Source organism: Micromesistius poutassou (assembly GCF_964030765.1).
Source record: "Micromesistius poutassou genome assembly, chromosome: 10".
Classification (NCBI taxonomy): Eukaryota; Metazoa; Chordata; class Actinopteri; order Gadiformes; family Gadidae; genus Micromesistius; species Micromesistius poutassou.
The window spans coordinates 5,023,459-5,046,909 of NC_140280.1; the positions used below are offsets into that span (position 1 = coordinate 5,023,459).

Here is a 23,451-nt window from a genome sequence, read left to right on the forward strand (position 1 = left end):
CCCCCCTACTCCACACACACACACACACACACACACACACACACACACACACACACACACACACACACACACACACACACACACACACACACACACACGTGGAGCAGGTCATATAAACACACACCCAGGAATAGCGTTAGGGTTGGGGGTTAGGGTTAGTAGGTTTAGGGTTAGGGTTAGTATGGTTAGGTTTAGGGATAGGGTAAGGGGTTAGGAGTTAGGGTTGTCCGCATTCTACTCTATAGTTATCCTTGAGCAAGGATATCTTACGCCTTTCCTGCTACTTAATGATATGTACCGGAATTCACTGGCAGTCGGACGGTAGGATGGTACTGGGAAAATACTAGGAAGATACTAGGATGGTACTAGGGAGGTAGGATACCATGAAGGAACTAGGAAGCTAGGAAGGTACTAGGAATAGCACTAGTAGGAGTATACTAGGATAGCACTGGGAGGAGGATACTAGGTAAGGGCGGTGGGATGGTAAAGGATAGTCACTGAAGATTAGGGAGGCATTTGTGGGGGAGCAAAGAGAAAAAGGAGGATGAAAAGAAGCAGAAGAGAGAAGTGCTCAGAGGAACGTCCTGCCTGTTTCTTTATGGCTCCCATTGATGCGCAGAGGCTTTCTGCAGCAGCAGCAGCAGCAGCAGCAGCAGCTCTGCATTCAGCGGCATCGTATTGTGCTGCTATCTCCAGCGTTCCTCTCTACAGAGGACCAGGAACTATTGATACGTTGGCATCGCATTAACCATCCAGCCGATCCCAACTGAATTACCCCAGGAGTTGTTTCAGAAATGCAATCTAAGGCGTTTGCGGACCGGGCTGCGTTTACAGGGGGCCGTGTTGATTCTTTAAATAAAAGACCTATAGAGAAGACGTATGGCACAAACGTGCCATAAAAATGTGCACGCGGCGTGCACCCCCGCCTCAGAACTGCAAAGGAAGCGCGATCCGGAATAAAAAGCACAAAGTCAGGCGCTCGCCGTGATGGAGTTAAAGCCGGAGTTATCGGGGATTTCTACAGACGTCGTGTTTTAAATTGATGTTTACGCTTCTGTCAGCACAACAGATTCAATTTGGAGCGCGGCGATGTTTTACAAACACATGTTCTCTATTATTCTAATGATGCATGGACACATACACACACACACAACTACACACTGGAAACAACATTGTAAATATACTCTTTATAATAGGTTACCAGATTAGTTTGTTTGAAGACTTTGAACTTTTCCTCTCGGAAATTAAGGAAGTAGCAGCAAGCTGTTTTCATCATGAAGAACGTTTACTTTCTAACTAACGTTAGGTCGAGAACCGGTCGAGAACTAGGTAGGATCTAGAGATGGTCTAGGTACGGTCTAGAGATGGTCTAGGTACGGTCTAGAGATGCTCTAGGTACGGTCTAGAGATGCTCTAGGTACGGTCCAGAGATGCTCTAGGTACGGTCTAGAGATGGTCTAGGTACGGTCTAGAGATGGTCTAGGTACGGCCTAGAGATGGTCTAGGTACGGTCTAGAGATGGTCTAGGTACGGTCTAGAGATGGTCTACGTACGGTCTAGAGATGCTCTAGGTACGGTCTAGAGATGGTCTAGGTACGGTCTAGAGATGGTCTAGGTTCGATCTAGAGATGCTCTAGGTACGGTCTAGAGATGGTCTAGGTTCGATCTAGAGGCGCCAACCCCTGACCAAGCACGGCGGTCAATCAGTCGTCCCGCTGCACACTCTGCAGATCCCGGACGGCCATCGATCGCGGGTCCGTCAGCGATCCGTCTGAGTCTCTTTAGCGAGGCTCACCTGCTGAGGCCGGCACTCTGCCGCCCCCCGGCCGTCCGCCTGCTGCCCCGCTGCTGAGCAGCACAGATCTGCTACTGTGGCGTAGAGACGGGGTGTGTAGGCGGAGAGACGTGGAGGGGTTTATGGGCCGTAGATCTGACCCTAACCAAGGACCAACGCCTGACCCTTATTCTAACCAGGCTCTAATGGGTCTCTCTCTCTGGACGGAGGAACGCTTAACACACGTCACATGAATATACAAGATGATGAAATGTTTCCTATGTTTTAATCAAAACCTTTTCTCCTCATTAATCATGAATGAGGAGCAGGCTGGTGCAGCGGTGAGAGTGTTTGACTCCCTGAGAGGTTGTGTCTGCAGCCTACCGGTAGGCCTGCAGGAACAAGACACTCTAACCCCTACCTGCTCATTAATGACATGTATCTGTACTGTCTAACCCCTACCTGCTCCTTAACGACATGTATCTGTACTGTCTAACCCCTTCCTGCTCCTTAATGACATGTATCTGTACTGTCTAACCCCTACCTGCTCATTAATGACATGTATCTGTACTGTCTAACCCCTACCTGCTCCTTAACGACATGTATCTGTACTGTCTAACCCCTACCTGCTCATTAATGACATGTATCTGTACTGTCTAACCCCTACCTGCTCCTTAACGACATGTATCTGTACTGTCCAACCCCTACCTGCTCCTTAATGACCTGTCTCTGTACTGTCTAACCCCTACCTGCTCATTAATGACATGGATCTGAACTCATAACTATAGATAGATGGATAGATAGATAGATAGATAGATAGATAGATAGATAGATAGAAAGAGATACACTTTAAGAGAAAGATTAAGAGTAAGATAGAGTAAGACAAGAAGAATGTCAGAGCACATCTTTAGAAACTTGAGACGTATTGAGATTGCAATCGCTCAAAGAAAGTTTCCTGTTTTAACAGTTCTCTATTTTTCATGTATTTATAGTTTTTAACAACGCTGTGTGTGTGTGTGCCTGTGTTTGTGTGTATATATGTGTGTGTGTGTGTGTGTGTGTGTGTGTGTGTGTGTGTGTGTGTGTGTGCATGCGTGTGTCTGTGTGTGTGTGCATGTCTGTGTGTGTTTGTATGTGTGTGTGTTTGTGTGTCTGTGTGTGTCTATGTATGTGTGTGTGCATGTCTGTGTATGTGTGTGTGCACACACACATGTGTTCCAGGGTCAAACAGAGATCCTAAAATAGCCATTGATTGAACATCAGCTGCTGTAGATCAAGACCTCCTGCTGGAGGAGGAGGGAGAGATAGGAGCCAGTGAGGAGGAGGAGGGAGAGATACAAGTCAGTGAGGAGGAGGAGGAGGGAGAGATACGAGTCAGTGAGGAGGAGGAGGAGGGAGAGATACGAGTCAGTGAGGAGGAGGAGGGAGAGATACGAGTCAGTGAGGAGGAGGAGGAGGAGGAGGAGGTGGTGAAACATGGGACAGGGAGGAGGGGGAGATGGGAGGAGGAGCACAAGGAGGTGATATGAGATATGGGACACAAGGGAGAACTGAGGAGGAGGCGCAGGAGACGGATGAGGGGCAGGAGGAGGAGGTGCTGGAGATATGAGATGCAGGGTAGGAGAGAAGCGAAGAGGAGGAGCAGGAGAGGAGGAGAGGAGAGACCTGGGGAGGTGCTGTATGTGACGGAGGAGGGAGCCATCTGCCGTCCTCCTGACCGTGACCCTGAGGACCGTCAGCTGAGACACGACCATATAACATATGAGCTCCTAGTGGGACACAGGGCTGCTCCATGGACAACCTTCACCTCTGCTGTGTGTCAGAACCAAAGCTTTATTACAAATGGAAGCTCATTTCTACCGCAAATAAGACCTCCCCTGTTTACCCATTTCCTACCTACGCTTAAATTACCATCCTGTAATGATTCTTACCCATATAAGGCCTTCCTGGTTCCTAAAGCAGCCCATATAAGGCCTTCATGGTACCTACCGCAGCCCATATAAGGCCTTTCTGGTTCCTCAGGTTCCTGCCTCAGCCCATATAAGGCCTTCCTGGTTCCTGCGGTTCCTACCTCAGCCCGTAGAGCACGGTTCCGTCCGGGTGCAGGCGGATCATGCGGTTCTTGACGGTGACGCCGTGCAGGAAGGACTTCTTGTCGTTCAGGAAGTAGGTGTCAGGCAGCCAGAGCTGGTCGGCCACGCGGTTGTCCAGCGTCAGGTTCAGGCTCATCTCGTTGTACGCGAGACGCTTGTCCCGCCAGCTCTGCTGGAAATACATGGTGATGGTGTAGTCCTGGAGAGAGAGGAGAGGAGCACAGTGAGCCAACGCTAACATAGCCCCGTCGAATCGGGTGGTGTAGTCCTGGAGAGAGGAGAGGAGGAGTGAGCTAATGCAAACACATCACCCGTCGTATCGGGTGGTGTAAGGTACGGCGCTCATCTGAGCTAATGCTAAAAAAACTTTAAAAAAAAACGACTTCTTATTGCTGACAATAAAGTACTATATCATATCAAACCCTGTTGTATCGGGCGGTGTAGCGTACTACAGCTACCTGAGCTAACATCACCCGTCATATCGGGTAGTGTAGCCTACGGCCCTATATATTTCTTTATTAGGCCTTATATTCGATCATATTCTAGTCTTCTATTTAGGAGAATGAAAAACATAAATAAATATCTAAAGGAAACCTGGCAGATCCAAACCGAGAAGCAGATGACAAAGACGCTGGAAAATATCAGTTTGGAAACCAAGGACTCATTATCATTCCTGTTCTCCCAGATAAAAGCAGCCCTAAAATTAGTTGTTTTGATAGATGGCACGTATTCTATTTTATTTTTTCCTCTATAAAAGCACCTCAGAAGTCCAATATAACTGAGTTCTTATGACGTGTTCTTGTACATCCAGTCTTATAGTCGTAGACTGCTAAGTGGAGTGAGGAAATGTGAGTTATTCAGCTAGACATAAAATGACCTACATATCTCATATCACAGTCTTGTCTTGTCCTATTAAAGGCATATCCAATACAAACACCACACACACACCCATGAGGCAGTAGACCCTGTTTGGAACGGCTTCTTCACCTTCAATACTCAAACATACACATTCCCATGCTGATTTATATTGTAATATGTTTACATTTGTATCTTCATAAAAAAATCATCACACAAAAATGCTTCACCAACTCCAGGGAAATAAATACTTATAAAATATTTAAAAAATGTGAATACATTTTTCGGGTGTTAAGATCAAAGTTGATAAATACATTGAAACAATAACAGTCAAGCCAATGCTTGTGTGTGGTTGTGGAAAAGGCTACCCACTCACCATGTTTACTTCAGATATCGAGTCGATGCTGGCGATGTTGATGCTCATTCCTACGATCACTGGAAGACCTAAAAGAGAGCAGGCAGAAGAAGAGCAGAGAGTGGTCACCAATACATCCTCTACTCTCCTACATTCAGGGAAACACCTTGAATAACGCTGGTCCAAACAATTCATTATGACCATGCTAATAACAAAGCTACAAGTGGCTTACCTAGAAGATAACCGAACACACATAGAACACACATACCTCTACAAAATATATCCGCATAGAAAAGGGGACATTCTTTGTCATTTAGAAACATCAGACAACCAGTTCGCAATCTGATCCGTTGATTCAAACAGAACAGCTTTGTGTTGAAATGCAGAAACTTTTCATTGGAAGAAACAAATGTGAGAACATATTAGAAACCAGCCTTGAACTGCAGTGGAAATTAAAAAGAGAGACATTCCAGTATCCCTCAGCAAACATCCATCATGTCCAACACGTAGAAGACTTTTCTCAATAAACTGATACAACAGTGTTCCGGTGTACAGCTGTGCGTTTCATCCTTCCTATCCTGGAGGAGCCAGGAGCCAGGGGGGGGGCATCTTGTTCTAGGCCAACGTACACACAGCCGCGTCCCGCTCCATTCAGCCCGCATGTAAGAGCATCCCGCTAATTCAGTTACGGGGATCGAGTTAGCGGCGAGTCCAGCGATGTCAGGCCCGGGGGGGGGGGGGGGGGGGGGGGGGGGGGTGGTCGGGGGGGAGGGTGGGTTGGGGGGGGGGGGGGCAGCGGGGAAGCGGCCCGACCCCCCTGAACTCTGAGCGCGAGCAGATCTCCACGCCGTCAATCCTCACATCATCACCGTTAGCGCCCGCCGCCTGGCACCGGGCCAAGGAAAAGACAAGTTGCGGCACATATTCCAATCTCTGGAGGAAGGTCACCGCCTGCCTCCGCCCCCCCCCCCCCCCCCACCCACCACCCATCCATCTCCCACCTCCTCGGTGTCACCGCCGGGAAATGGACTAATAAATAAGGGCATGCTGTGGTCCCGGGCCGGCACCCGCTGGGCAGGAACCAGATCCATCACCGCGATGAGCACTTATCACTTAGAAAACCCCGTCGCTGAAACAATGCTTCATTCAGACGACTGCTGTTGTTGTGGGCGGATGTACACCGCCTCACATGTCGTCCCAGCATGCATTAGGGCCGGGGAAATGCTCTTCTGTCAGAGCATAAATCCAGATCCTCTTCATGAATGGCTGACCATGGAGGTTCTACCATCCGTACGCTTCGGGACCTTTTAAACTCGGCTTTGGTCACGGACCAACATGTCCCTCACAGGGTGATACTGTACGGTACTCGTTAGTTATCCCTGGTTTATATAAAGCAACTTACAGCTAAATCAGACATAAGTACGAGGGAACTAGGAGTTAAAGGTAGAAAGGGGACATTGGGGATCGAACCCTGAACCCTGAACCTTCCCCCTGATACACCCTCACAACGCTAACGGATCCAGTCTGTGATCTAGAGCCCTTATTCATCCAGCATCCATCTTAGTGGTTGTTTGGGCGCAATGGGAGAGCCTTCTAGAATGTTTGAGATGACTACTCAACGGGAGCATGTTTATGTCTGCGTTGCGTTTCCGACCCAGGCAGCATTTAGAACCCGTTTCAGTTGAGTTGCCACGGTTTCCCCCCCAAAGATTCTAGAAGGTTTCCCCTGCCGCTGGGAGGACGAGGCCTGTGGTCTCCCGTCTCCTTCAGCGGGCAGCGAGCCCAGGAGAACACGTAGCGCGGACAGCGTGGACCGGGGCTCTGCGACTCTGGAGGGAGGCGGTTATGGTGTAACGGCCTGAAACTCTCCCCTCTCCCCTCCTCTCCCCCCCCTCTCCCCCTCAAACAGAGAGGGACACTGCGAGGTCGTCCAGAGGTCCACACGACACTGGCACTTCATCACTAATGTAGGGCAGAACTTCTCCCCCCCCGCTCCCCCCACTCTCCGCTCACATGACACCACAACCGTCCAGCTACACACTGCCTCGACGGCCCCGACATCACTGCCTCTCTCTGGCGTGGCGACGGCACTATGGATATGAGTGCGAGGCTCGTCCGATGAAGATGTATTATGCATGCCGGCCACCAGATTATGCTCGGTGACATTTGCCCCGTCTCCCTGGATCGGGGGGAGGGGACCCGCGGGTATTTATAACCCTTGGGGGAGAGGAGGCTCTGTGCTTGTGAACTTTGACCTGCACATTATCGGGATTCTGATTTATCGGTTTCTAATCTTATTTATTTTATTTGTCTCAGACCTTTTTCTTGGGTACTCGTGAAGACAAATCTCAGACATTGCTATCTTAGTATTTGTTATTCTATGATATCACCGTATCGTTGTATTAAATGATTATTAGGATGCGTATTGTAATGGAGTGCTCACGCCACCCAGGACAGCAGAGATTATTACATATCAACATAACTGTATCGTAATTTGCACACTGAATGGCACAGTCCCTCGTAATGGCGCCGTTAAATAAGCCACTGGCAGGAGCTCTGACGACCTGCTGGGCCTGCGTCTGTAGGAGAAAGGTTAGGAATTAGCATATTCCTCCCCCATCATTTGCATATCATTGCATATAAAACCCTGATGGGTTTAAGGTCGTAGAAGCTCCGCCCCCTTCAGTGCAGAGCGGCGGTGGGTCTTATGAGGGAGACCATCTGCACGCCGACGTCACGAGACCGACGTTAGCTAACCTCGCCACAAAGTTGTGACGTCACAAATATCCCATCGGAGAAAGATTCCGTTAGCTGTCGCGAAGCACAAGACGCCCCCTCTGGAACCCTACACTATCATACACTATCAGGGACTTCGGAAAGATGTGATTGTGAAGAACAGGGAGCCAGCGTGGTCGCGGGTTGAGGACAGACGGACCGCAATGCGTTCTGCTCGTCTCGGAGGACGCGGAGGGAGACGAGGGACAGAACGAGAACATGGGACATGACAGAGTACCACCTCCGTTCCCTCTCTTGAAGTATTGATCACAGAGGCCGACGGCCTCAGACCCACTGCCTCCATTAAGTGCGCCTACAAGCAATGGCCTCACTCTGGACTCCAAACTACCAACCAGCGCACAGAACTTGACTGAGAGCCCCGGTCCTTCCACCGACGCTGCTTCTCTCTCCGCTCGCTACAATACATGCCCTTCAGTGTTTCCATATTCCCTGACCCATCACTTTCTGAAATAAAAAATAGAAAGAAGCCTAACAAAAAAAAAAGTGAGACCATTTTCCAGCACCCCGTGAAAGCAACCAGAAACTGTTTCCCCCAGAGATGTCAAAGTACATTCGTTCACGAGATGAAATGCGGAGAAAGTCCCTCTCTCCCTCCCTCCATCCCCCCCTCTCTCTCTCTCTCCCTCCCTTCATCCCCCTCCCTCTCTCTCTCTCCCTCTCACCCCCTCCCTCCCTCTCCCTCTCTCCCTCTCCCTCCCTCCCTCCATCCCCCTTCCTCTCTCTCCCTCTCTCTCTCTCTCTCCCCCCTTGCTTTCTATTTCTCCAGCTCTGCATATTTTGACCCGGCTTCAGTGAAACAGAGGAATCCACTTTGTCACTATACAGCCTCCGAGAGTAGAACCATTACCCGGACCGCGCTTCACAAGACGGGGAAAGGGGGAAAATACGATACTTCAGCAAAAGCACATTGAAGTAGTCTCCTGTCAATTTGGCCTAACTTAAAACACGCTGTAGAGGCAAGAATTTAAAAGGAAAGCACCGCATTCGGCACAAACAGCTAACCCGCGACGGACAGAAGAGTGATGCTGCCGGCGTTGTATCAGCGTTATTGAACGATAACTCAAAAGCAGGACAAGATTGTTCGGTGTGCGACGATGGCAAAAAAAAGCCCGGTGGCGTTTTTCTCTGTGTTCCTACGGAGCGTTTCCTCCTCACGCCAGCCGACACACGGTGGAGCGCCCTGTTGATCACGCCAAGCCCTCGATTCAGTCGACTCAAATGTAGTGGGCCTACGCACACACACACACACACACACACGAAAACCTTCTGATAATCAACTCATTGCTTAGCAACAGTGGTTCCATAGCAACTGTGGAGTATTTTCTCTGCTCTCCCGGTGCAGCGGTGGTGTGTGTTGGCCTCAGCCAGTCTGTGTGCACATTAGGTTTTTTTTTAAACGCTACGGTATGATTTCTGTTGAGACATCTTTGTAGGAGAAAGAAAAAAAAAACACATTGGATGAACCAACTTGCTGTCTCACACTACACGCCGTGAATAACCCCTCACCACCATTTCCTCCGTCGTCACCACGTCACCAAAATGGTGGAGGGAAGGGGGCTGCTTCGATTCCCTTTGTGTTCTGTTTGTGTTTGCTTTCAGTCGATCACGTCCTTTAAACGCTTGCTACTCGTCTATGGAGGACGTTTATAGTTAAGTGTAAATGGGACGTTTGGATTATGCATTCACTGTAATTCTACTCTCATTTATTTCCTATCTATCCGTCCCAAACCAAGTGGAGAGTAGGGGGTGGGCTGCAGATTCAGCCGGTGACAGCAAAGACAAAGGTCTGAAGAACAGAGTAAAGACAAAGGTCTCAGGAACAGAGCAAAGACAAAGGTCTGAAGAACAGAGTAAAGACAAAGGTCTCAGGAAAAGAGTAAAGACAAAGGTCTGAAGAACACAGATGCAACGCGACGACCCACCAGAACAGCTAACCACCAAGATACACTAGTCTAAACAGAAATAGAAACACTAGTCTAAACCCTGATAGAAACACTAGTCTAACCCCTGATAGAAACACTAGTCTAACCCCTGATAGAAACACTAGTCTAACCCTTGATAGAAACACTAGTCTAAACCATGATAGAAACACTAGTCTAAACCCTGATAGAAACACTAGTCTAAACCATGATAGAAACACTAGTCTAAACCCTGATAGAAACACTAGTCTAAACCCTGATAGAAACACTAGTCTAACCGGGGGTGGGTGCGCTCACATGTGTACCTCATCCCGGCCGTGGATAAGAAATGGAAAGCTGGACAATAACCTGACGGATTACCAGAGAACGCTCTTTTCGTTACGGAACAAAGAGATGCTCCAACTGACGTTGGCCGTTTTTAAGGATGGGAACAAACAAAGAGAGCCAACAGCTAAAAGGACGTAGTTAATTAGTGATATGAATTGAATAGTAAAAATAATCACAATAACAACATTGTTAAGATGCCTCACGTGTAATGACTATAAATCCTTCCGGTAATGAATCATCTGTTTCATTACACGAGTCCATTGTGGTGGAGGAGCATTGATCAATGTATGCTGCAGGCCGCCTGACTCTTTCATGTAAGACACTGAAACACTCCCAAATGGAAACAATAAATCACCCGCAGAACTATTCATCTGTGGAGAATATGACATATTGTGATGGAATAACTGTTTACCGGATGCTGTTTATACATAAGATACACGCTCATGAATATTTATAATCTATACCAGATCAAGGAACACTTTCTGTTCTACTTTGCAGTGTTGTTGGAGCGCGGGGCCACCGGCCCCTTGTGGAAATGGACCGTCTCTAACATGCCAGGTCTGCTAAAAAATGCTGCTTCCATGGCCAATATTCACCCCCCGCCCCCATGAATTCTTTAGTCCTTAGCCGTGCATACCCCCCCCCTCTCTGGCCGTACGTTCCCGCTCCTATATCGGTCCTAATGTATAGAGCTCAGAGTGCTTTCTGCAAACAGCAGAACTCACTCATGCCAAAGTTTGTGTGCAACCATTTGTATCAAAAGGCTTCCAGGTTTCCATTTTCTCCTCTTTTCATCGTTCCATTTTTGCGCCACAGTTATGAATTTGTTATGAAGGACACAGCCGAGCGTTTCCACGCAACGCGCCCGTTCTGCCAGTTTTTAGTTAACTGCTGTGGAGCCGTGATGGACGGAAGAATGACCCACAAAAAGAGGAAGAGCGCTGGTCCCTCCCTGATGAACAGCCGTACCGAGAGCAGCTCTCTGGCAGGATCAGAAGCCTTTACCCATGAGACTTCCTGCGTCTCACCTGAAGACGCATGTCATTAGGGAGCAGGTAGGGGCTGGAGGACATTTTCAGCTCAGACTGGGGACATTGGGGTTCAAACCCACAACCTTTCAGTTGGGAGTGAAAGCCCTAGCCGCGATCCATTTCTGCAAATTTCCCCACTGTGGGACTAATAAAGGATTATCTTATCTTATCCTACCCCAATTTACTGGCTCATTATTTAGCAGGCGCTGTTTCCAAAACTCTATCAGAGAAGAACCTCGGATGTTGAATGTTAATGTTGAACGAAGATTGTTGCGTTGTTTGTTTCCTGTTTCCGAGAATTTTAGCTTTTTTTTCCTGGTGGTCCTTCGTGATTGGACGGGGCTAATGTTGGCTGATTGAATGAGCCAATCACGGTGCAGGCTTTATATCATCGGTAGGGAGGACAGCCGGGATAAAGAGAAGTGATGGTGTTGAGGAAGGTGGTGCTGAGGTTGGTGTAGCTGCGTTGGGAGTAGCAGTCATTCTTGATATTTATGTGACCATTCAGTTAATTTGTAGATGATCCAAAATGGAATAAAATGCATGTTTTTCTCTAATGAAAGGCAAAAATGGTGACCGTGAAAAAGACCAGAATGTAGAGAGAAAAAAATTTAATAAATGACAAATACAATTAGGTTCAGGGTAAGGTGGGCTTCTTGCATCCAAGTAGAATCTGGAAAATCTTTAGCAGAGGCCATAACCTTAGACCAAAACAGACAAAACCCTCCATTCCATGTCTGAAGAGCATTCTGAGTATGTCTGGGGTTGAATATGTGTCCCATCTTGTATCGGGTTGTATTTCCAATTGTGTGGCTTCAAGATGGCTGCCTGCCAGGTTGAAGGTTGGACCACAGCGAGCGCGACCGAGAGCAGATGGGAGTTCAGCGACAATCCGAGAATCCCAGGATGTCTGGTTCCTCCATTAGGGGTTTTAAAGGCACCACCACCATGATGGTGCCCAAACCTCCGTCTCTTCTGCACCGCTCTCTAGAGTAACGCCTGCTGCTCCAACATTTACACTGAGCAGAGAGGAAAAGTAGTCATAAGAAAGGGTTTGGGAAAATAAAGAAAACACCTCAAATAAACCATAATGATCTGAATCCTTAGGGACATGAATCGAAAAAAATAAGCCAAACAATAGCGTACAAGAATCATCTTTTCCTCCTTGGTTTTGATTTCATGCCAGTCAGAGGGACAGTGATGCTAACTATAAACTAGTTAGCATCAAAATATTTTAGCACCAAAAGTTTTGATGCTTTATAACCAAAGTGACTCACTCACTGAATTCAGAAACATATCATTAACATGCTGAGGGATGACTACAGGAAGGTTACAGACATTTAGGACCAGTATAGTAACAGTAGTAGTAATATTGGTAGTAATAATATAGTCCCAGTATAGTAACCGTAGTAGTAATATTGGTAGTAATAGTATAGTCACAGTAAAGTAGCAGTAGTAGTAATATTGGTAGTAATAGTATAGTCCCAGTATAGTAACCGTAGTAGTAATATTGGTAGTAATAGTATAGTCACAGTCTAGTATCAGTAGTAGTAATATTGGTAGTAATAGTATAGTCACAGTATAGTATCAGTAGTATTAGTAATAGTAATAGTATAGTAAAAGTAAGGGCAACAGTAATAGTATATCAGTAATAATATAGTAATTGTAAAAGTAACATAAATAGTAATATTATAGTCAGTTGTAGTTATGGTATTAGAAGTAGTAATAGTAAAGGTATTAATAGTATTATTAATAGTTGTATTAGTGATAGGGATAGTAATAGTATTAGCAATAGTTGTAGTAATAAGGTAATAGCAGCTGCATCAACAGTATTAGTAATAGTAATATTAATAGTATTAGTAATAGTTAAGTTGATCAGTCCATCATCCACTTGTGATGTCACAAAAGGGAAGGATTGTGAAATGACCACTTCAGAGCTGGATATGATACGAGGAAATTCCCACCGTTCAATGGAATTATTACCATGACATGAGCCGTCCTTAGAGATACCCCTAATGCTGTGTACCAAACGTGTGTATATATGTATAAAGTATATATCATATATATACAGCCGCGTGAGGTTCAGTCATGCGGGGCTCCTAAGCGCTTCCTGGCAGCTGCGGTCGTTTGTCAGCGGGACGCGAGCGACGCCGGCTCCTTGTTTATCTATCGGCGCCACGGCAACACCCTGTCCTTGGTCCCCCGTGCTCCCCCCCCCCCGTTGTCAATGACACGCCTCCCATCAATCTGAATCCTCAGGGATTCAGCCGCCGAGGACCGGGGGGGAGGGTGAGGGGGTGAGGATGAGGGGTGAGGGTGGAGGGTGAGGGTAAGGGGAAGGTGACGGTGAGGGTGGAGGGGAGGGTGAGGGTAAGGGGAAGGTGACGGTGAGGGTGGAGGGGAAGGTGAGGGTGGAGGGTGAGGGTGGGGTTGGTGGGGTTGGAGGGGAGGGTGAGGGTGAGGTTAGAATGGAGGGTGAGGATGAGGGATGAGGAAGGAGGGTGGAGGGTGAGGTTAGAGAGGAGGGTGAGGGTAAGGGATGAGGGTGGAGGGTGGAGGGTGAGGTTAGAGAGGTGGGTGAGGGTGAGGGTGGACACCAAGTTTTGTGTACTTTGCCTTATTTTATTCTATCAGCGATTCTCTTGCATTTATCTAATTATTTAATCTGAACAGAGGACCTAAATGGGGAGAGGAGTGGCCGCCTTCAGCTTTTTTCTCTCTTCTCCGTGGTCGTAAATCTCCCCGTCGCCGCGACGACTGCCTCCACGCAGCCCGCCGTCCGTCGGAACGAGTACCAGTGAGCTGAAAGGTGTGAGTGCGGCCGACCGGACGCCAGGTCACCCGTCACCGGGCGCCTGGCTACCAGGTGGTCGCTGGTTGGCGCTCACGGTCCACGCCGTCTCCGGCTCCGCCCCCCTTCAGGGGTGTCACGGTATTTTAGAGGAAGTAGCCGAACTGAAAGGACGAGCTGGGAGCTGTGGAATATGTTTGTGTGCTTCACAGAGTGGGTCGTCGTTAGACCTCGTGAAGTGGGTGTTTCTGGAACAGATGATCGCGTCGCTTGTGTCTCGCACCATGGAGCGAGTTATCGGAACACAATAACATGAGGACAGAAGGTGCGCACGACGCGAGAACCTTCCAGAACTTCCCAACGCTGCGACTGTGCTGTGATTCACCGCCACCCCAGAGATGGCTTCTCACAGCTCTCCTGATATTCCACCTCTCCCTGGTTCTATTGCATGGGTGTCATGTTATTTAAAGACTCATCCCAAGACGTTTCAAACACTATAGCGACCACACCAGAGAGAGTGTCCACCCAGACGATGGATGGATCCGTCTCCCAGTTGTGATGTCACTGAAACACTAACTTGTACATCGCGACGACCACCTCCATTTTGGAAGCATAGCAGCATTGGAATGTTAGTAATATGTCACAGTAATCGTTGATTAATCGTTGCATGATTTATCATTATGGGGAACATGCTTATGTTCAGAACTGCCACCGCCAAGTTCTCATTAGCCGAGGCTACGGTGTGTACACGTTGATTTAGGATCTGAAATTACCTGAACTCTCTCTCCTCTCAACATGGTGGAGTAGATATGGTCCACTCTGAATCTTTAGAAGTAAAGACTTTTATTGTAATGCACGTGCTTCCTTTATTCTCGGCTACAGGTCAAACTATTGTATAGTTTTTATATCGTCGAGTCTCACCCAGAACGTAGAACTGCGCTCAACTTGAACCGGTTGAGAACAATAGCTCTATGTTCTACGTTAGCTCTATGTTTTATGTTTCGTAAGCGCTGCGGCTACGGTAATGCTAACAACACATTAGCATGTCGCTCCTCTGCTCCTCCTCCTGCTACGTCCAGATTGAGTTCTCCCATCTGCGATCTGTCCCGTCCATCACGGGACAGCTCGCAGCTCTCCCTGAGACGGTCCACGCGCGGCGGCGCTATAGCTCACCGATAACCTTTATGAAGCACAGAGCATATGCATAAGCACCGAGGGGATCCCGCGGGGCCGGCGCTCGCTCTCCGTTCCTCCCTCTGGTTCAGACGTGACAGAGCTCCTCCTGTCCATAGCAGTCCCCCTCGTACGTCAGACACAACCCCACGGAGCATCTGTTGCCCTCATGTTCTCCTCGCTCCAAAGCCCCAGAGAACTCAAAACCTAAAAAGGAGCCAGTTCAGGGGTACATTTATAAAAAAAATATATAAAATAAATCAAATCAAATCAAATCAAAATATCTGCGGAAAAAAACGGCCGATGCCGATACACGTAAAAAAAACGCCAATATCTGCGGATAATATCAGCCGGCCGATATATCGGTTGATCACTAATTCGAACCCCCCTCCACCCGTTAGACTACCCTGCCCCTCCTGCTGGAACTCCATCACATTAGGAATTGAGATGCATTTCCAGCGCTCTGAAACCATTACCAGAACACTCTGGAGCAGTCATTGATTTGTTTCCACTGTAGCGTGAGAGAATGTTATTTAAGATACTATTTATTGTTATTTAAGAATGTAACTATGAAGCATGATGAGCCGTACGCTGGAGCCCTGCCCGTGACCACAGGCCCACCACGCAGCGTTTCTCTCTGTACCTTAAAACGTTTTCCACCTCGCTTTGGAATCGACCGCCGCAAATCACCTCCCGCCGTGATTTATGAGACGAGCAGACGCACGCGCGACAGCATTACCCAGAATCCTCTGTTGAAGGAAGTCTGTTGAATGAATTTCATTTTCTCCAGTTTTTCTCATCTGCGCCGTGCGGACCCCCAGCCTGCGAGACCCTTGTATCAGACGCTTGTGTGTCCGTAGTTCCGGGCGCACCTCAACAGGACACCAGGGAAATCTGGGAAAGCGGCGAACGTCGGCAGGAATGTTTCCTCGGGATGAAATGTTCCAGGGGGGAATTTTCCACTCCTAGTTCAAGCGCAACTCGGATTGATTAGCTACTGCTACTCTGCTAATGGCCGTATTGGTAATGCTCGGCTTGCGATTAATCAACAATCAGCGTAGTGACTATCCATCGGCTGCTATAGCAACCGCAGCATAGCCCCGAAACATAAATGTTAATAACGCCACTTGGGGAAAAGCATGTTTCACAAGGAGAGTGAGGAGAGTGTAAAGTTTAGTGAGATACTTTACAAGACAATAGTTGCAGCAGCATGCCCTCCATGTTGTCATCGAGCCATTAACAACAGAGGCCCGGCCCGGCCGCCACATAAAACCCTCATCGTCTGTGTTTCCCTTCCATGAACGTCCACGTCCCGGGAGCTTAACGAAGCAGCGGGGATATGTTCACAACGTCCGTTATCCATCTCCACCTTCAGGCGGCTTAATGGTCGCCGCTCAGGACCGTAAAAGCCATCTGAGAGGTGGATGATGACAGCCGGGTCTAAGCCGTGTCCTACCAAGAGGACGCAGGGAGAATGTGGTCGAGGACTTAAGCGCCTGAATGGTCTCTCCCAACCCCCGTCTCACTGGGGCAGCCCATCTCTAGTTTCTCCGACCTTTTTTGGGGTGGGGTACTTCCCAGAGTGCATCCAATCCCAGCCGCACTGTGCCCGGGGTCACCGGTGGGACCAGCTGCCTTGCTCGATGGCCCCGGGGCTGGAGTTGGCCGATTCCTCTCGTCCCCATTTCTCCTCAACCCAAGGGTCAGACGTGCCAACGGCCCCCGGGAACTTTAGGAGCCCCAATACCATGGAGCATAAGCTCATTTCAAATGTCTGCCAAGTAAACTCTCTCTCCCTCTCTCTGGTAGAGGTAGTGACCTCAGCTCTCTCTCTCTCTCTCTCTCTCTCTCTCTCTCTCTCTCTCTCTCTCTCTCTCTCTCTCTCTCTCTCTCTCTCTCTCTCTCTCTCTCTCTCTCTCTCTCTCTCTCTCTCTCTCTCTCTCTCTCTGCTGCATGCTGGGAGTGAGTCGTAGTGTGGAGTGAGACGCTGAGCGTTTGTTCCGTAGTATTTTGATTTAATTTGATGTGGTTTATTGGGTATATTTTCACTTTAAGTTTATTGTTAGTGTGTGTGTTAGTGCGTTTCTTTTTTCCTCCTGCCGGTGTCTCGCCGGTCGGCGTCTTTCAGACGCCATGGTAAATGGAGTCACTTTCGACCACCTCACGCGGAAGCACGGCATTAAAGTTAATGCCGGCTTTCCGTGCAGTGTGGAAGATATTGGGCTTGCGGTGGGAGAGCAGGTGGGGCACGGCAGCGTGAGATCGGCCGCTCGGATGAACAGTGCCGTGGTCATCTTCCTGGATCAGGTGGAGAAGGTGAACCGCGTCGTCGAGACAGGCATTACGGTGAACCAAATGTTTGTGCAGGTGGTGCCGCTGACACAGCCATCCACCAGGGTTATACTATCAAATGTCCCTCCATTCATAACCGACGATTTTCTTAGCAGAGAACTCTCCAGACATGGGAAGGTGGTGTCGCCCATTAAAAAGATAATGTCTGGATGTAGATCTCAGCTGCTGAAACACGTAGTGTCTCACCGTAGACAGCTGTTTATGATACTTAACAATCGGGATACGGAGCTCAACCTCCGATTCCATGTTAAAGTAGATGATTACGATTACGTGATATTCGCCACCTCGTCGGCTATGAAATGCTTTCGTTGTAATGAAGAGGGACACACCGTAAAAGCCTGTCCGAGACAAGGGGATCCGACTCCGCCTGGCCGGGGGGTGACGCTCGGCGCTGTGGCGGAGCCTTCCGCTGCTCCGCCGGTTGCGGCGGAGCGGCGGGAGGCCGCTGCCCCGCAGCCTTCGGCTGCGGCGGAGATTTCATCTGCTGCAGCCCGGGCTGCGGCATCCGAGCGGCCGATAGCAGCGCCGCGGAGCGCACCGCCTCTCGCTGCTGCTGTGTCCGACCGGGAGCACGGGGGGGTGAGTATGGATGATGTGCACGGTGTGAGTGAAGATGATCAGATAGGTGAGGGAGAGGTTTTGGGTGATGGTGTGGTAGAAAGTGGAGCGGGGGAGGAAACGGCTGAAAAAAGTGTGAGTGAAGTGTATATAAATAATGGTGGCGTTAGTGAAACGCAGGGAGGGTTATCAGAGGAGGAGGAAATACAGGCAGAGGAGACAGGTGTGGGGGGCAGTAAGCCCACATGGGGGGAACAGGTGGAGGAGGCTGAGCTGGAGGAGGAGGAAGAGGAGGCAGTGAAGGTGAAAACTGCTTCCAAGCGAAGGGGAAAAACTAGAACAAAGCAGGAAGCAAAGAGCAGTAAGGTGGAGGACAGACAGACTGTAAGGGGGCAGACAGAGGAAAGTGAAAGTGATGAGTGTGTCTCTGACAGCAGTGACATATCTGGTTTTAAAGTAAGCAACAGTCAACAAAAAAAACTTTACTCTGTAGAATTAATACAGTCGTTTTTAACCAAAACCAAAAATGCTAAAGGGGTTAAAATGGAAGAACATTTCCCAGTTTTAAGTTTGTTTTATACCTCGGCCAGACTCCACATGAGCAAAAAAGATGAGTCTGGTTTTACTGATCAAGAGGTTTTTAGATTAAGGAAACTTTTGCCTAAAGTTAAACGACAAATGAATAAGGATGATGATGGGAAGAACTCCAATGTGTGTTTTAAGTAATTTATTGGCTTTTATTTTTGTTCTTAACTTCTTACTTATGGATAATTTTAGAGTGGGAAGTCTGAATGTAAATGGAGCCAGAGAACAAAGAAAAAGAGCAAGTATTTATGAGATGGCAAAAATGAAACATATTGATGTTTTTATGTACAAGAGACACATAGTGACAGCACCAATGAGGCAGACTGGAGGAGAGAGTGGGAGGGGGAAGTCATTTTAAGTCACAACACTTCCCTGAGTGGAGGAGTTGGCTTCCTCCTCTCCAAATCTTTTACTCCGGTCTCACTGGAGGTCGAGCATTTTATCGAGGGGAGGTTGCTTTTAATGAGAGCACGGTTCGGCCTTTTTACTGCTGTTTTTATCAATGTGTATACTCCAACAACCGGTACAGAGAGGAAGCTGTTTTTACAAAAAACTAATGATGTTTTAAATGGCTGTGCCTCGGAGGATTTTTTATTCTTGGGGGGGGATTTTAACTGTACTGAAAACGCTGCACTAGATCGCAACCATGCAGAGCCGCATCCAGTTTCCCAACATGTTCTGAGGCAGCTGGTCTATTCTCATGGCCTGGTGGACGTGTGGAGGAGGACGCACGCAGACTGCCGTCAGTACACCTGGTCCCACCTCAGAGAGAGTAGGATCTCCTCAGCTCGATTAGATCGTATCTATTGTTTTAAGCATCATTTTAATATTTTTAAAATGTGCAGTATTGTTCCTTCTGGTTTTAGTGATCATTCTTTAGTTTTGTGTAATGTTTTTATTCAAAATATTATACCTAAAAGCGCTTATTGGCATTTTAATTCAGTCTTAGCATCTGATAAACATTTTAGAGAGGTTCTTATTTATTTCTGGGATGTTTTTAGACAGAGGAAGGGTGATTTTAGCAGTATTAGGCAGTGGTGGGACCATGGTAAGACTGAGATTAAACTTTTATGTCAACAGCACACCCTCAATGTCACCAGAGACATCACCAGATCTATGAAAGACCTGGAGACTGATATAGTGGAACTAGAAAGATTGAGTGAGTCCACAGCAGATCGAGGATATATTGAAATCCTCAAAATCAAAAAGCTAGCGTTAGCAGACCTGTTGGATGTCAAAGTACAGGGTGCACTGGTCAGGTCCCGGTTTCAAGCCAGTGCGGAGATGGATGCTCCCACTAGCTATTTTTTCGGCCTGGAGAAGAGGAGCGGGCAGAGGCGGGTAATCCACTCACTTTTAGCAGACACAGGGCAAACCATAACAGAACCAAGCCAGATAAGAAAGCAAGCTGTGCATTTTTTTTCGGCACTTTACAGCAGTGAATATGAGGAGCAGGAAGCTCAGGTGGAGGGGTTCTGCAACGGACTGCCTCAGGTCTCTGAGGAGATCAATGCACAGCTAAACAGGCCATTAGAAATGCAGGAGCTGGTAGCCGCTCTGCAGGGCATGCAGGGGCGGCGGGCTCCCGGCATCGATGGCCTGAGCGTGGAATTTTACAAGGCTTTCTGGGACATCTTTGCCAAAGATCTTTTAGAGGGTTTTAACGAAAGTCTGGCCTCTGGTTCAATGCCCACGTCCTGCAGGAGAGCTGTGATCACGCTGCTCCCCAAAAAAGGAAACCTGCAGGACATTAAAAACTGGCGCCCTGTGTCTCTACTGTGTGTGGATTACAAGCTTCTGTCCAAACTCTTTGCCTCCAGGCTGGGGGTAGCTATGGAGCATCTCGTCCACCGGGACCAGACCTACTGTGTGCCCGGCAGGTCCATGGTGGACAATGTCCACCTCATTCGGGATGTTTTGGACATCTCCAATTCATTGGGTTGTAGCACTGGTCTGATTTCTCTGGACCAGGAAAAGGCATTTGACCGCGTTGAACACAACTTCCTCTGGAAAGTTATGGAAAAATTTGGGTTCAGCGCTGGTTTCATAGCCAAGATCAAGGTGCTGTACAGTGATGTTGAGAGTGTGCTGAAATTTAACGGCGGTCTGTGTGCTCCTTTCAGGGTGTGTAGGGGTGTCAGGCAGGGCTGTGCTCTGTCCGGCATGCTCTACACACTCTCCCTGGAACCCCTCCTTAACAATTTACGAAACAATTTACAGGGCTTGGTTTTACCGGGTTTTAATAGTAACATTGTTTTAAGCGCTTATGCTGATGACATTGTTGTTTTTATTAAAAACCAGAGGGAGGTAGACATTTTAACCAACATTGTAAAAAGTTTTAGCGTAGCATCGGCAGCGAGGGTGAATTGGGAAAAAAGCGAAGCCCTCGCTGTCGGTGAGTGGCGTGGCGCTCTCCCAGTTCTTCCCCAGAGCCTGACTTGGCAGAAAGATGGTTTTAAATACCTGGGGGTGTTCCTTGGGAAAGAGCACATAGTCAAGAAGAACTGGGAGGGCGTCACAGAGAAAATTGAGGGGAGACTTTCCAGGTGGAAATGGCTGCTCCCTCAAATGTCTTTTAAAGGTAGGGTTTTGGTTTTAAACAATCTTGTAGCATCCCAACTGTGGCACCGTTTAACCTGTGTGGACCCCCCTTCAAACCTGCTAGCCCAGTTACAGAGGAAAATGGTCGATTTTTTTTGGGATGGTCTGCACTGGGTGCCACAAGGGGTGCTGTTTTTAACCAGAGAGGAGGGGGGACAGGGCCTCGTCCACCTGGCCAGCCGGACAGCCACTTTTAGACTACAGTTTTTACAGAAATATCTCACAGGCCCGGCTGACCTAGTGTGGAGAGATGTGGCCAGCTGTATTCTCAGACATGCAGATTACCTGGGGCTGGATGCTGCTTTGTTTTTAATTGATTCTAAATTTTTAAAATTAAGTGGGCTACCTCCGTTTTACCAGAGTGTTTTTAAGTCTTGGGGCCTTTTTAACTGTAAAAGGTGCCCAAAGTCTGACTCTCTGTACTGGTTGTTGAGAGAGCCGTTGATTCACAGGGCCAAGCTGGACATCAGCAGCAACGTCACCCCCGGCCTGACGGTGGCGCTTATTAGAACCAAGACCCTGTGCCTGCAGCAGCTGGTGGATGCAGTGGGGCCGGCGCTGAGTGATGCCCGGGCCTTGGGCTCTCTCCTGGGCCTGCAGTCTGTCCGGGTGGCGGGGAGGCTCCTGGAGCTGTGGCGCCAGAAGCTCACTGGAGGAGACAGGAGCCTCCTCATGGATTATGGAAAAGGAAAGGCCAGACCGGACCCTGCAGACCCCTTCCCTGACGTCTCCCTGAGCCCAGGCCTGGGGGAACTCGCCGGCCCCCTGCTAGCTTCAGCATACCCAGAGAAGCTAACGATACACAAGGCTGACAAAAAGACTTGGTATTTTAATTGCGTGAAAACCATTCACAAGGCCAGACTGTGCCACCGTCCCCCCACTGTGTGGTCCAACAGACTGGGAGCAAACGGACCCGGCCCACAGTGGAGGATTTTATACCAACCTCCCCTAAAAAAACGGACTGCCGACCTTCAGTGGAGAATTCTTCATGGTGCTGTAGCCTCCAATGCTTTTATTTCTGTTCTTAATCCTTCTGTTATTAACACCTGTCCATTTTGTTGCATTCGAGAGACTATTTATCATGTTTTTACGGAGTGCAAGAGACTCACAAGTTTCTTCTCTCTTTTAACATTGGTTTTTAGTTTTTTTGATGTGGCTTTTACTGAGAAGGTTTTTATCATGGGAGCTGCCTACAAAAAAGGAAAAAAAGAAAAATGTCAGCTCCTTAATTTTCTTTCAGGCGAAGCAAAGATGGCTATATATATTAGCAGAAAAAACAGGGTGGAGAACAGAGAAGGACAAGAGGCAAAGGCTGTGTGGCTGATAAACATTAGAGCGAGACTCTGGCTAGATTTTAGATTTTACAAACACATTGGAGATTTGGACTCTTTTAGACAGCGCTGGTGTTTTAATGACATTGTCTGCTCAGTGGTTGACGAAGAGTTGGTGTTTGCACATGTTTTTAATGGATGAGCTATATATATGTTTTAAAAAAAAAAAAACATACTGGGATTTTAAAGCATTTTAGCACTTTATTGAACCGCTGAAATGTAAAAACTGTATTCGGTAAATAAAGTGTGTTGTTAAAATCTCAAAAAAAAAAAAAAAAAAAAAAAATCTCTCTCTCTCTCTCTCTCTCTCTCTCTCTCTCTCTCTCTCTCTCTCGTCTGATGGCTCAGTGGGTCAATGGGAACGCGGGTCAATGGGAACATGGATCTGAGATCCCATGCATTCTAACGATGTTAACGCGGGGGTTCTGTGTTTAACCCTTTGATTGTCTCTGATTTACAGTCGTTTGTTAAGTCATTCTCTGACATGGATATTTGGGACGTAGGAACTGAGATGTGACCATTGATCTGTGGGCGCTGAGGGCGTCTGCTCAAAAGCAGGGCGGAGCGGAGCTGGTCACCTCACAACAGAACCGCCTGGACCGGTCTCAACGTGAGCCTGGACCTGCTTTCTGGAGGGTTTGAGGCGTCTGTATAGCAGCCGATATCAGCTAGCGCTAATGCTACGCATCTGCGTACCACCTTCAATACAGGCTTAAGGTCAAAGACAGCAATCATTGGATGGAAACAACAGCTGGTGTTAGAGTCCAGTCTTAGTGCGATGTTGGCGTCAAAAGACCACTAGACTTGATCGTATGTCAACAGTATTTCATTTTTATTTGAAGTGGAAAGATTTACTTCAACTACAACATTGTTCATTCAGCTGGAAAGCAACGGAGACTTTCTTTCAAAC

At 48.0% G+C, this 23,451-nt stretch overlaps 1 protein-coding gene across 1 annotated transcript in view; it reads right to left on the reverse strand.

The window, feature by feature from the left end:
* Positions 1-23,451, reverse strand: part of gabrb4 (gamma-aminobutyric acid type A receptor subunit beta4) — a gene marked incomplete at both ends in the record, with an annotated part of 40,499 nt that overhangs the window by 12,353 nt on the left and 4,695 nt on the right. The window contains 2 exons of the mRNA XM_084474614.1: positions 3,846-4,066; positions 5,099-5,166. Coding sequence (XP_084330740.1) covers positions 3,846-4,066; positions 5,099-5,166 — 289 coding nt within the window. The remainder of the gene's footprint in view (positions 1-3,845; positions 4,067-5,098; positions 5,167-23,451) is intronic.